The 16,367-nt window shown below is 43.9% G+C and overlaps 2 protein-coding genes across 2 annotated transcripts; both read left to right on the top strand.

The window, feature by feature from the left end:
- The first annotated feature begins 10,244 nt into the window (after positions 1-10,244).
- On the top strand, positions 10,245-15,277 carry LOC123484833 (gastrula zinc finger protein XlCGF67.1-like). The gene is made up of 2 exons (XM_045215598.1): positions 10,245-10,447; positions 14,589-15,277. The coding sequence occupies exons 1-2, from the start codon at positions 10,438-10,440 to the stop codon at positions 15,275-15,277; spliced, it is 699 nt and encodes a 232-aa protein (XP_045071533.1). The 5' UTR covers positions 10,245-10,437.
- Positions 15,278-15,287: 10 nt separating this feature from the next.
- On the top strand, positions 15,288-16,137 carry LOC123484832 (zinc finger protein 501-like; the record flags this gene model as incomplete). Its single annotated transcript, XM_045215597.1, has 1 exon — positions 15,288-16,137. A coding segment is annotated over one exon (630 nt), but the record flags the coding sequence as incomplete, so codon positions are not given.
- Between the last annotated feature and the right edge of the window lie 230 nt (positions 16,138-16,367).

Genomic DNA, 16,367 nt, shown 5'->3' with positions numbered 1-16,367 from the left:
CTTTACAACATTCGGAGAGTACGACCCTGCCTTACACAGGAAGCGCACAGGTCCTAATCCAGGCACTTGTCATCTCCCGTCTGGATTACTGCAACTCGCTGTTGGCTGGGCTCCCTGCCTGTGCCATTAAACCCCTACAACTCATCCAGAATGCCGCAGCCCGTCTGGTGTTCAACCTTCCCAAGTTCTCTCACGTCACCCCGCTCCTCCGCACACTCCACTGGCTTCCAGTTGAAGCTCGCATCTGCTACAAGACCATGGTGCTTGCCTACGGAGCTGTGAGGGGAACGGCACATCCATACCTTCAGGCTCTGATCAGTCCCTACACCCAAATGAGGGCATTGCGTTCATCCACCTCTGGCCTGCTGGCCCCCCTACTTCTGCGGAAGCACAGTTCCCACTCAGCCCAGTCAAAACTGTTCGCTGCTCTGGCACCCCAATGTTGGAACAAGCTCCCTCATGACGCCAGGACAGCGGTGTCACTCACCACCTTCCGGAGACACTTGAAACCCCACCTCTTTAAGGAATACCTGGGATAGGATAAAGTAATCCCCCCGTTACCCCACCCCCCCCAAAAAAAAATAAAATAACATATTGTAAAGTGGTTATCCCACTGGCTATAAGGTGAATGCACCAATTTGTAAGTCGCTCTGGATAAGAGCGTCTGCTAAATGACGTAAATGTAAAATGTAATAGTTTTGACGTCTTCACTATTATTCTACAATGTAGAAAAAAATTAAAAAATAAAGGAAAACCCTTGAATGAGTAGGTATGTCCAAACTTTTGACTGGTACTGTATATATACAGTGGGGAGAACAAGTATTTGATAACCTGCAAAATCAGCAGTGTTTCCTACTTACAAAGCATGTAGAGGTCTGTAATTTTTATCATAGGTATACTTCAACTGTGAGAGACGGAATCTAAAACAAAAATCCAGAAAATCACATTGTATGATTTTTAAGTAATTAATTTGCATGTTATTGCATGACATAAGTATTTGATACATCAGATAGGCAGAACTTAATATTTGGTACAGAAACCTTTGTTTGCAATTACAGAGATCATACGTTTCCTGTAGGTCTTGACCAGGTTTGCACACACTGCAGCAGGGATTTTGGCCCACTCCTCCATACAGACCTTCTCCAGATCCTTCAGGTTTCGGGGCTGTCGCTGGGCAATACGGACTTTCAGCTCCCTCCAAAGATTTTCTATTTGGTTCAGGTCTGGAGACTGGCTAGGCCACTCCAGGACCTTGAGATGCTTCTTACGGAGCCACTCCTTAGTTGCCCTGGCTGTGTGTTTCGGGTCGTTGTCATGCTGGAAGACCCAGCCACGACCCATCTTCAATGCTCTTACTGAGGGAAGGAGGTTGTTGGCCAAGATCTCGCGATACATGGCCCCATCCATCCTCCCCTCAATACGGTGCAGTCGTCCGGTCCCCTTTGCAGAAAAGCATCCCCAAAGAATGATGTTTCCACCTCCATTCTTCACGGTTGGGATGGTGTTCTTGGGGTTGTACTCATCCTTCTTCTTCCTCCAAACACGGCGAGTGGAGTTTAGACCAAAAAGCTATATTTTTGTCTCATCAGACCACATGACCTTCTCCCATTCCTCCTCTGGATCATCCAGATGGTCATTGGCAAACTTCAGACGGGCCTGGACATGCGCTGGCTTGAGCAGGGGGACCTTGCGTGCGCTGCAGGATTTTAATCCATGACGGCGTAGTGTGTTACTAATGGTTTTCTTTGAGACTGTGGTCATTGACCAGCTGTCCCAGGACCAGGACCAGGACCAGCTGTCCCAGCTCTCTTCAGGTCATTGACCAGGTCCTGCCATGTAGTTCTGGATTGATCCCTCACCTTCCTCATGATCATTAATGCCCCACGAGGTGAGATCTTGCATGGAGCCCCAGACCGAGGGTGATTGACCGTCATCTTGAACTTCTTCCATTTTCTAATAATTGCGCCAACAGTTGTTGCCTTCTCACCAAGCTGCTTGCCTATTGTCCTGTAGCCCATCCCAGCCTTGTGCAGGTCTACAATTGTATCCCTGATGTCCTTACACAGCTCTCTGGTCTTGGCCATTGTGGAGAGGTTGGAGTCTGTTTGATTGAGTGTGTGGACAGGTGTCTTTTATACAGGTAACGAGTTCAAACAGGTGCAGTTAATACAGGTAATGAGTGGAGAACAGGAGGGCTTCTTAAAGAAAAACTAACAGGTCTGTGAGAGCCGGAATTCTTACTGGTTGGTAGGTGATCAAATACTTATGTCATGCAATAAAATGCAAATTAATTACTTAAAAATCATACAATGTGATTTTCTGGACTTTTGTTTTAGATTCCGTCTCTCACAGTTGAAGTGTACCTATGATAAAAAAATTACAGACCTCTACATGCTTTGTAAGTAGGAAAACCTGCAAAATCGGCAGTGTATCAAATACTTGTTCTCCCCACTGTATATATACACACATTATAGACTACAATATTATGCAAAGTTAGTATTGATCATATTGATTTTTTTCATTTCCATTCTGAATAGAGGGGGGGCTTTTTGTGCCACTGTACCCTTTAAGCCCCCAGATAAATGTCACATCTACAAAAATGGAATCTATGTATAACAATGCAAGGTTCATTTAAACAGTAAAATACGACTAAATGCATTAAAACATTTAAGCTGTGAATTCCTGAAATCTATTATCTTGTTGTGGTTCACCAAGTTATGTTGTTACTGTGTGGCTGTGACATCCAGGCGTTGACTGCTAGCAGGAAAAACCCATCGTTTCAATTGGCAAGAAATAGTAATTAATGCCCATGAAATATGCTACCATTGTCTGTGGGTCACCTCAATGCAAAACAAATTTGCAGCTTTGAAATGGTCCACTAGTGGGAACTTTTGTTCGTTTTTTTAATCCAAAAATGTAGGTGGGCTTAATAGGGCACCCATTTTGTTTTTTGTTTGAATCCCGGACTGCCCTTTAAAACCACACATCAGTTCAACAACAGCAGAGTTTCTGCCCCTGTTAAGATATACTCACTGGTGTTAATCAGATCTCCAACCTCCTCTTCCGCCTCCTCTTTCAAGATGACAATTATCTCTCCCTCCTTCTCTCCAAAAACTGCATCCTCCTCCTCTTCTTTCACTCTGAAAGCTTCCTTCTCTTCCTCTTTCACTGTAACAGCTTCACCCTCTACTTCTTGTTTTACTGTAACATCCTCCTCTTCCTCCTCCTCTTTCACTAGAGCTTCTTTCTCCGTCCAGCAGACCTCCTCTTCTTTAGCAGGAGGAGAGTAGCTTAGTGAGCTCATGGTCGGGGATGTTAGCGAACTAGCTAGTTAGCATTAGTGACTAGGCTAGTGCTAGGCTAATTTAGCAAGCCAGCTAGCTGATTACTAACAACAACGTAAATATAACATTAAATGGAGTAACTAGCTATATGACAGAAGTGTATTTAAAACACAGTGACTAATATACACCGAAACAGTCCAAACAACTTCAATGTTTCGCCTATATTTGCTAGCAAGCTACCGAGGTGACCGACTAGCTGTTATCTTTGAAGAAACGTCCCGTCCACTAGATTATACGTCACCTTCTTTTTGTTCGATGAGGTTTAACGGCGGTTGGCATCCAATTTGTTCCATTACCGCCACCTACCAGACTGGAGTATGAAAAATAAAATAAAATAAAAGAAATACCCTACCATCTAACACCACATTCACAAATTCAAAATTATTATTAATAATTAACACCACCCTTCTCCACTATTTAAATATATTTAAATATATTCATTTCATTTCTGTGGTCCTCTGTAGCTCAACTGGTAGAGCACGGCGCTTGTAACGCCAAGGTAGTGGGTTCGATCCCCAGGACCACCCATACACAAAAAAAAATGTATGCACGCATGACTGTAAGTCGCTTTTGGATAAAAGCGTCTGCTAAATGGCGTATTAATATTATTATTTCTACCTCATGCCCTCAAACTGAAATGATGGGACATCACCACTTAACACTCACTGTAACTCTTCTGATGTCAAGTCTCGCACACCCAAATACCTCTCTGCAGCTGCCACCACACCCAAATACCTCTCTGCAGCTGCCACCACAACCTCAATTTTCTTCGACTTACGTTCCATCCCCGCAGTACAATTAATAACCATTGCTATAAACGCTAAAAATCCAATCTTACTGAAACATATATCACTTGTTGGCCTATCCCTCTGTACTGGTACATATCTACAGTTGAAGTCAGAAGTTTACATACACTTAGGTTGGAGTCATTAAAACTCGTTTTTCAACCACTTCACAAATGTCTTGTTAACAAACTGTAGTTTTGGCAAGTCGGTTAGGACATCTACTTTGTGCATGACACAAGTCATTTTTCCAACAATTGTTTACAGACAGATTATTTCACTTATAATTCACTGTATCACAATTCCAGTGGGTCAGACGTTTACATACACTAAGTTGACTGTGCCTTTAAACAGCTTGGAAAATTCCAGAAAAATGATGTCATGGCTTTAGAAGCTTCTGATGGGCTAATTGACATCATTTGAGTCAATTGGAGGTGTACCTGTGGATGTATTTCAAGGCCTACCTTCAAACTCAGTGCCTCTTTGCTTGACATCATGGGAAAATCAATGCCGAGACCTCAGAAAAAAAGATTGTAGATCTCCACAAGTCTGGTTCATCCTTGGGAGCAATTTCCAAACGCCTGAAGGTACCACGTTAATCTGTACAAACAATAGTACGCAAGTATAAACACCATGGGACCACGCAGCCGTCATACCGCTCAGGAAGAGTCGTCCTAGAGATGAACATACTTTTCAGTGCTTACTGCCCTGTACATCACTGAGGCCGAGCTACCTGCCATCCAGGACCTCTATATACCAGGCGGTGTCGGAGAAAGGCAATAAAAGTTGTCAAAGACTCCATCCACCCAAGTCATAGGCTGTTCTCTCTGCTACCGCACGGCAAGCGGTACCGGAGCGCCAAGTCATAGGCTGTTCTCTCTGCTACCGCACGGCAAGCGGTACCGGAGCGCCAAGTCTGGGACCAACAGGCTCCTGAACAGCTTCTACAGCTTCTACCCCCAGGCCATTAGACTGCTGAACAGTTAATCCAATGGCTGCCCTAGTAGTTTATCCTAGTAAAACTATGGCTAACCAGACTATTAGCATTGACCCTCTATTTATTTATTTTCGTTTTTTTTTGCACTGACTCTCTTGCGCTGGCTCTATGCACACTCACTGGACTCTACCCACACATAGTACACTGACACTCCAACACACACACACACACACACACACACACACACACACACACACACACACACACACACACACACACACACACACACACACACATTTTGAAGCCACACACAGTCACACTTAAACACTCTTTCACACTCTTCACATAAGCTGCTGCTACTCTGTTTATTATCTATCCTTATTGCCTAGTCACTTTTACCCCTACCTAGATGTACATATTACCTCAGTCACCTCAATTACCTGGTACCCCTGCACATTGACTCAGTACCAGTACTCCTTGTATCTAAGGAAGTTGGTGGCACCTTAATTGGGGAGGACGGGCTCGTGGTAATGGCTGGAGCGGAAGTGGTGGAATGGTGTCAAATACATCAAATACATGGTTTCCATTCGCTCCGTTACAGCCATTATGAAGTGTTTCCTGTGACAAATAACATTTGATTTGATTTGAGATTTGATTCCCACAGTTGACATGTCAGAGCAAAAACCAAGCCATGAGGTTGAAGGAATTGTCCATAGTTTTCCGAGACAGGATTGTGTCGAAGCACAGATCTGGGGAAGGGTACCAAAAAAATTCTGCAGCATTGAAGGTCCCCATGAACATAGTGGCCTCCATCATTCTTAAATGGAAGAAGTATGGAACCACCAAGACTCATCTTAGAGCTGGCCGCCCGGCCAAACTGAGCAATCGGGGGAGAAGGGCCTTGGTCAGGGAGGTGACCAAGAATCCGATGGCCACTGACAGAGCTCCAGAGTTCCTCTGTGGAGATGGGAGAACCTTCCAGAAGGACAACCATCTCTGCAGCACTCCACCAATCAGGCCCTTATGGTAGAGTGGCCAGACGGAAGCCACTCCTCAGTAAAAGGCACATGACAGCCCGCTTGGAGTTTGCCAAAAAGCACCTAAAGGATTCTCAGACCATGAGAAACAAGATTCTATGGACCGATGAAACCAATATTGAACTCTTTGCCTGAATGCCAAGCGTCACGTCTGGAGGAAACCTGGCACCATCCCTACGGTGAAGCATGGTGGTGTCAGCATCATGCTGTGGGGATGTTTTTCAGCAGCAGGGACTGGGAGACTAGTCAGGATCGAGGGAAAGATGAACGGAGCAAAGTACAGAGAGCTCCTTGATGAAAACCTGCTCCAGAGCGCTCAGGACCTCAGATTGTGGCGAAGGTTCACTTTCCAACAGGACAAAGACCCTAAGCACACAGCCAAGACAACGCAGGATTGGCTTCAGGACAAGTCTATGAATGTCCTTGAGTGGCTCAGCCAGAGCCCGGATTTGAACCTGATCAAACATCTCTGGAGAGACCTGAAAATAGCTGTGCAGCGATGCTCCCCATCCAACCTGACAGAGCTTGAGATGATCTGCAGAGAAGAATGGGAGAAACTCCCCAAATACAGGTGTGCCAAGCTTGTAGCATCATACCCAAGAACACTCAAGGCTGTAATCGCTGCCAAAGGCGCTTCAACAAAGTACTGAGTAAAGGGTCTGAATGCTTATGTAAATGTGATATTTCACTTTTTAATTCTTTATAAATTTGCAAAAATGTCTAAAAACCTGTTTTTGCTTCGTCATTATGGGGTATTGTGTGTAGATCGATGAGGGAAAAAAACATTTTAATCCACTTTAGAATAAGGCTGTAACGTAACAAAATGTGGAAAAAGTCAAGGAGTCTGAATACTTTCCGAATGCACTGTATAGTCTGAAACAGCACTCAAGCAAGAATGAACTTACTCTCCCGGTTGTCTGTGCGGTTGGTCCTTATGTGGGTCAACATTATAGACAATATACACTGCTCAAAAAAATAAAGGGAACACTTAAACAACACAATGTAACTCCAAGTCAATCACACTTCTGTGAAATCAAACTGTCCACTTAGGAAGCAACACTGATTGACAATACATTTCACATGCTGTTGTGCAAATGGAATAGACAACAGGTGGAAATTATAGGCAATTAGCAAGACACCCCCAATAAAGAAGTGGTTCCTCAGGTGGTGACCACAGACCACTTCTCAGTTCCTATGCTTCCTGGCTGATGTTTTGGTCACTTTTGAATGCTGGCGGTGCTTTCACTCTAGTGGTAGCATGAGACAGAGTCTACAACCCACACAAGTGGCTCAGGTAGTGCAGCTCATCCAGGATGGCACATCAATGCGAGCTGTGGCAAGAAGGTTTGCTGTGTCTGTCAGCGTAGTGTCCAGAGCATGGAGGCGCTACCAGGAGACAGGCCAGTACATCAGGAGACGTGGAGGAGGCCGTAGGAGGGCAACAACCCAGCAGCAGAACCGCTACCTCCGCCTTTGTGCAAGGAGGAGCAGGAGGAGCACTGCCAGAGCCCTGCAAAATGACCTCCAGCAGGCCACAAATGTGCATGTGTCTGCTCAAACGGTCAGAAACAGACTCCATGAGGGTGGTATGAGGACCCGACGTCCACAGGTGGGGTTGTGCTTACAGCCCAACACGTGCAGGACGTTTGGCATTTGCCAGAGAACACCAATATAGGGGGCGCCAGTGGCAAATTTGCCTATACTCTTCACAGATGAAAGCAGGTTCACACTGAGCACATGTGACAGACGTGACAGAGTCTGGAGACGCCATGGAGAATGTTCTGCTGCCTGCAACAACCTCCAGCATGACCGGTTTGGCGGTGGGTCAGTCATGGTGTGGGTGGCATTTCTTTGGGGGGCCGCACAGCCCTCCATGTGCTCGCCAGAGGTAGCCTGACTGCCATTAGGTACCGAGATGAGATCCTCAGACCCCTTGTGAGACCATATGCTGGTGCGTTTGGCCCTGGGTTCCTCCTAATGCAAGACAATGCTAGACCTCATGTGGCTGGAGTGTGTCAGCAGTTCCTGCAAGAGGAAGGCATTGGTGCTATGGACTGGCCCGCCCGTTCCCCACACCTGAATCCAATTGAGCACATCTGGGACATCATGTCTCGCTCCATCCACCAACGCCACGTTGCACCACAGACTGTCCAGGAGTTGGCGGATGCTTTAGTCCAGGTCTGGGAGGAGATCCCTCAGGAGACCATCCGCCACCTCACCAGGAGCATGCCCAGGCGTTGTAGGGAGGTCATACAGGCACGTGGAGGCCACACACACTACTGAGCCTCATTTTGACTTGTTTTAAGGACATTACATCAAAGTTGGATCAGCCTGTAGTGTGGTTTTTCCACTTTTAATTTTGAGGGTGACTCCAAATCCAGACCTCCATGGGTTGATACATTTGATTTCCATTGATAATTTTTGTGTGATTTTGTGGTCAGCACATTCAACTATGTAAAGAAAAAAGCATTTAATAAGATGATTTCATTCATTCAGATCTAGGATGTGTTATTTTAGTGTTCCCTTTATTTTTTTGAGCAGTGTATATATAGTTGTATTCTAAGCCAGTCAGATGTTTTATTATTGTGTAAGTTCCCACTAGTGGACAATTTCAAAGCTGCAATAAAGCTTTGGTGTGGAGGCGACCCTCAGATAAACATATTTTTTTGTACCTTACATTTACGTCATTTAGCAGACGCTCTTATCCAGAGCGACTTACAGTTAAGTGAGTGCATACATAATTTTTTCATTTTTCATACTGGCCCCCCTTGGGAATCGAACCCACTACCAACTGAGCTACATGACAACACCATCAGTGCTCCTGAGTGGCGCAGTGGTCTAAGGCACTGTGCCACTAGAGATCCTGGTTCGAATCCAGGCTCTGTCGCAGCCGGCCTGGACCGGAGACTCATGGGTGGCGCACAATGTGGCCCAGCGTCAGGGTAGGGAGGGAATGGCCGGCAGGGGATGTAGCTCAGTTGATAGAGCATGGTGTTTGCAACGCCATGGTTGTGGGTTCGATTCCCACGGGGCCCAGTATTAAAAAAAATATATATGTATTCATTAACTGTAAGTTGCTCTGGATAAGAGCGTCTGCTAAATGACTAAAGTAATACAACACTATATATTGCTCCATTACACTAATATCTCCCGATGCCTCAAACCGAGGACAAAATAAAAGTTGATCCAAGCCCCCCCACAACAAACTCAACCGCTCTCAACAAACCGGCCATAATGTCAACCTGTGCATGAGAGGAAGCCAAACTTGCCAGTAGCCAATGCTAACGTTTCAGCTTAATGAAGGCTTTTTCTCATAATAAAGTGCAAATGGATTAGTTCATAATAAAGACATATTTCTTGTTATAACGTGATCTTTCTCGTAATAATGTTATCTTTCTCATTATAACGTTATCTTTCTCGTAGTAACGAGATCATGAATTATTTCATTATAAAGTGATCTTATCTCGTATTGATATATATATATTTTTAATTGGAGTGTAAATACTTCTCTTTGTATGTTGCAATATAATATTACTATTTAATGCAACAACAAAAAAGTAACTTATTGTCTGGCAAACTGGAAATAAAAGTTCCTATTTTTTAATTATCTAAACTGCGTTATCCACTCCAGTCAGCAGATGGCGATGTGCGTCTTTCAGGTGACGCTGGGGGTGTGACGTATAATCTAGTGGACGGAACGCTTCTTCATCAACAACAGCTGGTCAGACACCTCGGCAGCTTGCTAGCTAACAGCCGTAACACTAAAGCTCTTTAGCCACTGTGTTTTAAACACACGCCTGTCGTATAGCTAGTTGCCGCATTTAATTTCATTTTACGTTGCTAGTAGTCAGCTAGCTGACTGGTTAAATTAGCAGTAGCACTAGGCTAGTCACTAATGCTAACCAGCTAGTTACCTAACATCCCCGACCATGAATTCTCCTCCTGCTAAAGAAGAGGAAGTCTGTTGGACGGAGAAAGAAGCTCTAGTGAAAGAGGAGGAGGAAGAGGAGGATGTTACAATGCAAAAACAAGTAGAGGGTGAGGCTGTTACCGTGAAAGAAGAAGAGAAAGACGTTACAGTGAAAGAAGAGGAAGACGCGTTCAGAGTGAAAGAGGAGGAGGATGTTACAGTGAAAGAAGAGGAAGACGCGTTCAGAGTGAAAGAGGAGGAGGATGTTACAGTGAAAGAAGAAGAGAAAGACGTTACAGTGATAGAAGGACGAGGAGTGAAACTCGAGGAGAAAGAGGAGGATGCAGTGTTTGGAGTGAAGGAGGAGGGGGAGATCACCGTCACAGTGGAGGAGGAAGAGGGAGAATTAGAGAAGACTGCCAATCTGATGAACACCAGTAAGTACCATCTTAAAAATAGGACCACAAACTCTGCAGTTGTTGAACTAATGTGTGTTTTTTAAAAGGGCATTCTACACTTGATTATGTTGTTCTGTACTGTGGGAATTGTTAACGCTACAAAGAGTGGGGTCAACCAACAAAACGTGAATGGGTAAAATGCTTCCCATTATATTCCCTACGCATACACTGTACCATAGCCGAGCCAGGCAATTCATAAAATTAATATCAACAATCCTTCCCCATTCCTGTAAAAAAAAGCATCTAGACATTACAACCCCACACCATTCTGATGTTGTTGTACACCCAACACAGAAAAGCTGCTTTTTTAACTTGATTACAATTTTTTGGAAGGAAAACTATTTCACTCATATTGTAATTATTTATAGGTCATATTTCGTATATAAATCTGGAAACACTGGACAGTTTAAGTAAGCTAGGTAACTTTATTATTAGCCACGTTAGCTTATCTTATCATGCTAGTTCAAATCTTATTAGTTGAAGAATTGGTCCGACTTCAAAAGCACTTGAACCGCAATGTCGGACTTCCCAGTTTACCACTTCCCAGGAGCACATGAATGCCCCCATAGTTCCACCATGTCATAGAAAACACAGGTGCTGATTGTAAAAAGGATTTGATTAATGCAACATATTTTTGTCTGAATATAATTAAAATGTGGAACGCCACTAATGGACGTTCATTATACACATCTACATCTATGTATTGTTACACCATGTAGGAGCAGTATAGACCTAGTCTGTTCATTATATACAGTACCAGTCAAAGGTTTGGACACATCTACTCATTCCAAGGTTTGTCTTTATTTTTACTATTTTCTACATTGTAGAATAGTAGTGAAGACATCAAAACTATGAAATAACACATATGGAATCATGTAGTAACCAAAAAAGGTGTTAAACAAATCAATATACAGTGGGGAAAAAAAGTATTTAGTCAGCCACCAATTGTGCAAGTTCTCCCACTTAAAAAGATGAGAGAGGCCTGTAATTTTCATCATAGGTACACGTCAACTATGACAGGCAAAATGAGAGAAAAAAAATCCAGAAAATCACATTGTAGGATTTTTAATGAATTTATTTGCAAATTATGGTGGAAAATAAGTATTTGGTCAATAACAAAAGTTTCTCAATACTTTGTTATATACCCTTTGTTGGCAATGACACAGGTCAAACGTTTTCTGTAAGTCTTCACAAGGTTTTCACACACTGTTGCTGGTATTTTGGCCCATTCCTCCATGCAGATCTCCTCTAGAGCAGTGATGTTTTGGGGCTGTCGCTGGGCAACACAGACTTTCAACTCCCTCCAAAGATTTTCTATGGGGTTGAGATCTGGAGACTGGCTAGGCCACTCCAGGACCTTGAAATGCTTCTTACGAAGCCACTCCTTCGTTGCCCGGGCGGTGTGTTTGGGATCATTGTCATGCTGAAAGACCCAGCCACGTTTCATCTTCAATGCCCTTGCTGATGTAAGGAGGTTTTCACTCAAAATCTCACGATACATGGCCCCATTCATTCTTTCCTTTACACGGATCAGTCGTCCTGGTCCCTTTGCAGAAAAACAGCCCCAAAGCATGATGTTTCCACCCCCATGCTTCACAGTAGGTATGGTGTTCTTTGGATGCAACTCAGCATTCTTTGTCCTCCAAACACGACGAGTTGAGTTTTTACCAAAAAGTTCTATTTTGGTTTCATCTGACCATATGACATTCTCCCAATCCTCTTCTGGATCATCCAAATGCACTCTAGCAAACTTCAGACGGGCCTGGACATGTACTGGGGGACACGTCTCGCACTGCAGGATTTGAGTCCCTGGCGGCGTAGTGTGTTACTGATGGTAGGCTTTGTTACTTTGGTCCCAGCTCTCTGCAGGTCATTCACTACGTCCCCCCGTGTGGTTCTGGGATTTTTGCTCACCGTTCTTGTGATAATTTTGACCCCACGGGGTGATATCTTGCGTGGAGCCCTAGATCGAGGGAGATTATCAGTGGTCTTGTATGTCTTCCATTTCCTAATAATTGCTCCCACAGTTGATTTCTTCAAACCAAGCTGCTTACCTATTGCAGATTCAGTCTTCCCAGCCTGGTGCAGGTCTACAATTTTGTTTCTGGTGTCCTTTGACAGCTCTTTGGTCTTGGCCATAGTGGAGTTTGGAGTGTGACTGTTTGAGGTTGTGGACAGGTGTCTTTTATACTGATAACAAGTTCAAACAGGTGCCATTAATACAGGTAACGAGTGGAGGACAGAGGAGGCTCTTAAAGAAGAAGTTACAGGTCTGTGAGAGCCAGAAATCTTGCTTGTTTGTAGGTGACCAAATACTTATTTTCCACCATAATTTGCAAATAAATTCATTAAAAATCCTACAATGTGATTTTCTGGATTTTTTTCCTCAATTTGTCTGTCATAGTTGACGTTTACCTATGATGAAAATGACAGGCCTCTCTCATCTTTTTAAGTGGGAGAACTTGCACAATTGGTGGCTGACTAAATACTTTTTTTCCCCACTGTATATTTTATATTTGAGATTCTTCAAAGTAGCCACCCTTTGCCTTGATGACAGCTTTGCACACTCTTGGCATTCTCTCAACCAGCTTCACATGGAATGCTTTTCCAACAGTCTTGAAGGAGTTCCCACATATACTGAGCACTTGTTGGCTGCTTTTCCTTCACTCTGCGGTCCAACTCATCCCAAACCGTCTCAATTGGGTTGAGGTCGGGTGATTGTGGAGGCCAGGTCATCTGATGCAGCACTCCATCACTCTCCTTCTTTGGACTCATCAGACCAATGTCCATTGCTCGTGTTTCTTGGCCCAAGCAAGTCTCTTCTTCTTATTGGTGTCCTTTAGTAGTGGTTTCTTTGTAGCAATTCGACCATGAAGGCCTGATTCACGCAGTCTCCTCTGAACAGTTGATGTTGAGATGTGTCTGTTACTTGAACTCTGTGAAGCATTTATTTGGGCTGCAATCTGAGGTGCTGGTAACTCTAATGAACTTATCCTCTGCAGCAGAGGTAACTCTGGGTCTTCCTTTCCTGTGGTGGTCCTCATGAGAGCCAGCTTCATCATAGCACTTGATGGTTTTTGCGACTGCACTTGAAGAAACTTTCAAGGTTCTTCAAATGTTCCATATTGACTGATCTTCATGTCTTAAAGTAATGATGGACTGTCATTTCTCTTTGCTTATTTGAGCTGTTCTTGCCATGATATGGACTTGGTCTTTTACCAAATAGGGCTATCTTCTGTATACCCCCCCTTACCTTGTCACAACACAACTGATTGGCTCAAACGCATTAAATTCCACAAATTAACTTTTAACAAGGCACACCTGTTAATTGAAATGCATTCCAGGTGACTACCTCATGAAGCTGGTTGAGAGAATGCCAAGAGTGTGCAAAGCTGTCATCAAGGCAAAAGGTGGCTACTTTGAAGAATCTCAAATATAAAATACGTTTTGATTTGTTTAACACTTTTTTGATTCCATATGTGTTATTTCATAGTTTTGATGTCTTCACTATTATTCTACAATGTCGAAAATAGTAAAAATTAAGAAAAACCCTGGAAATGAGTAGGTGTGTCAACTTTTGACTGGTACTGTACATCTACAGTACCAGTGGTGGTCCTCTGTAGCTCAGCTGGTAGAGCACGGCGCTTGTAACGCCAAGGTAGTGGGTTCGATCCCCGGGACCACCCATACACAAAAATGTATGCACGCATGACTAAGTCGCTTTGGATAAAAGCGTCTGCTAAATGGCATATTATTATTATTATTACATGATGTATTGTTACACCATGTAGGAGCAGTATAGACCTAGTCCGCTTTATTTCTTCTCTGGACAGGACACTAGTCTATCTCCTGTTTCTGTATTGAGGCATCTTGATGAACCAGTACACCCCCTGGACAGGACACTAGTCTTTCTCCTGTTTCTGTAGTGAGGCATCTTGATGTACAGTACACCCCCTGGACAGAACACTAGTCTATCTCCTGTTTCTGTAGTGAGGCAACTTGATGAACCAGTACAGGACACTAGTCCAGGGCCTTATCCCCAATCTATCTCCTAAATGCTGATTGTCAAACAGACACAGTTGTGTTAAACTAAATAGCCTCCTCTTTTTGTCTTTGGCAGGAGAGAGACCAGACTCTCACTCTGACAGCGAACCAGACCCAGAGATGTCCAAACCAGCGAGACAACACCACTGCTCTCAATGTGGAAAGAGATATACCCGGTTATGGAACCTGAAAAGGCATGAGAAGACACACACAGGAGAAAATCCTTTCCAATGCTGCCAGTGTGGAATGAGTTTTACCCGGTCAGGGTACCTTAAAGACCACAAGAGAATGCACACAGGAGAGAAGCCTTACCACTGCTCTCATTGTGGGAAGAGTTGCACCCAGTTAGGGAACCTGAGAACGCATGAGAGAATACACAAAGGAGTGAAGCGTAACCAATGCACAAAATGTAGAAAGAGTTTTTCTTCTTCAGAATACCTGGAAATACATGAGAGAATACACTCAGGGGAGACGCCTTACCACTGCTCTCAGTGTGAAAAGAGTTTTACCAGATTAGGGTCACTGAAACGACATGAGCGAGCACACACAGGGAAAAAGCCTTTCCACTGCTCCCTGTGTGGAAAGTGTTTTACCAAGTTGGGCAACCTGAAAAAACATGAGAGGACACACTCAGGAGAAAAGTCTCATTTTTCCTCATTGGATATTCTGAAAAAACATAAAATAATTAACTCTGAAGTACAACCTTACCCGTGCTCAGACTGTGGGAAGAGATTTAGCCGCTTAAACCACCTGAGACGCGCATGAGAGAACACACTCAGGAGAGAAGCCCTACCAATGCTCCCAGTGTGGAAAGAGTTTTACCCAGGCTGCACACCTGAAATACCATAAAAGAACACACACAGGAGAAAAACCTTACCGTTGCTCCCAGTGTGGAAAGAATTTCACCATGTCATGTAACCTGAAAAAACATGAGAGAATACACTCAGGAGACAAGCCCTATCAATGCTCCCAGTGTGGAAAAACGTTTACCCAGCTAGGGGACATGAAAAAACATAACAGAATACACACAGGAGAAAAGCCCTACCACTGCTCCCACTGTGGAAAGAGATTTACCTCATCAGGGGACCTGAAAAAGCATAAGAGGACGCACACAGGAGAAAAACCTTACCATTGCTCCCAGTGTGGAAAGAGTTTCTCAGAGTCAAGTAACCTGAAACAACATGAGAGAATACACTCAGGAGAGAAGCCCTACAACTGTTCCCACTGTGAAAAGAGGTTTACCTCATCAGGGACACTGAAATATCATGAGCTAAAACACTCTGTAAAGAAGCGTTTCCAGTGTTCTCGTTGTGAAAGGAGTTTTAAAAAGTTAGGGAAACTGAAGCAGCATGAGAAAATACACAGTAGGGAGAAGCCTTTTGGAACTGCTAACACTGTGGAATGACATTTACCTGGTTAAGGCAACTGAAATGACATTAAAGAATCCACACCGGAAAGAAACGTTACCAATGCTTCCAGTGTGGAAAGATATCCAGTTAGGGAACCTGAAAGACCATGAGGTTATACATACAGGGAAGATGCCTTACCACTGCTCCCATTGTGGAGAGAGATATTTCTTACAACTTACAATTCATGAGTTAACGCCTCACTGGTCCTCAACTGGCAGCTTCATTAAATAGTACCCGCAAAACACCAGTCTCAACTTCAACAGTGAAGAGGCGACTCCGGGATGCTGACCTTCTAGGCAGAGTTGCAAAGAAAAAGCCATATCTCAGACTGCCCATCTTAATCTTGTATTTTTATTGGCCAGTCTGTAGGCAGACTTGCAAAGAAAAAGCAATTTCTCAGACTGGCCAATAAAAATACAAGATTAAGATGGGCAGTCTGAAATATG

Source organism: Coregonus clupeaformis, unplaced genomic scaffold (assembly GCF_020615455.1).
Source record: "Coregonus clupeaformis isolate EN_2021a unplaced genomic scaffold, ASM2061545v1 scaf0478, whole genome shotgun sequence".
NCBI classification, from domain to species: Eukaryota; Metazoa; Chordata; class Actinopteri; order Salmoniformes; family Salmonidae; genus Coregonus; species Coregonus clupeaformis.
This window is presented reverse-complemented; position numbering and strand designations above follow the sequence as displayed.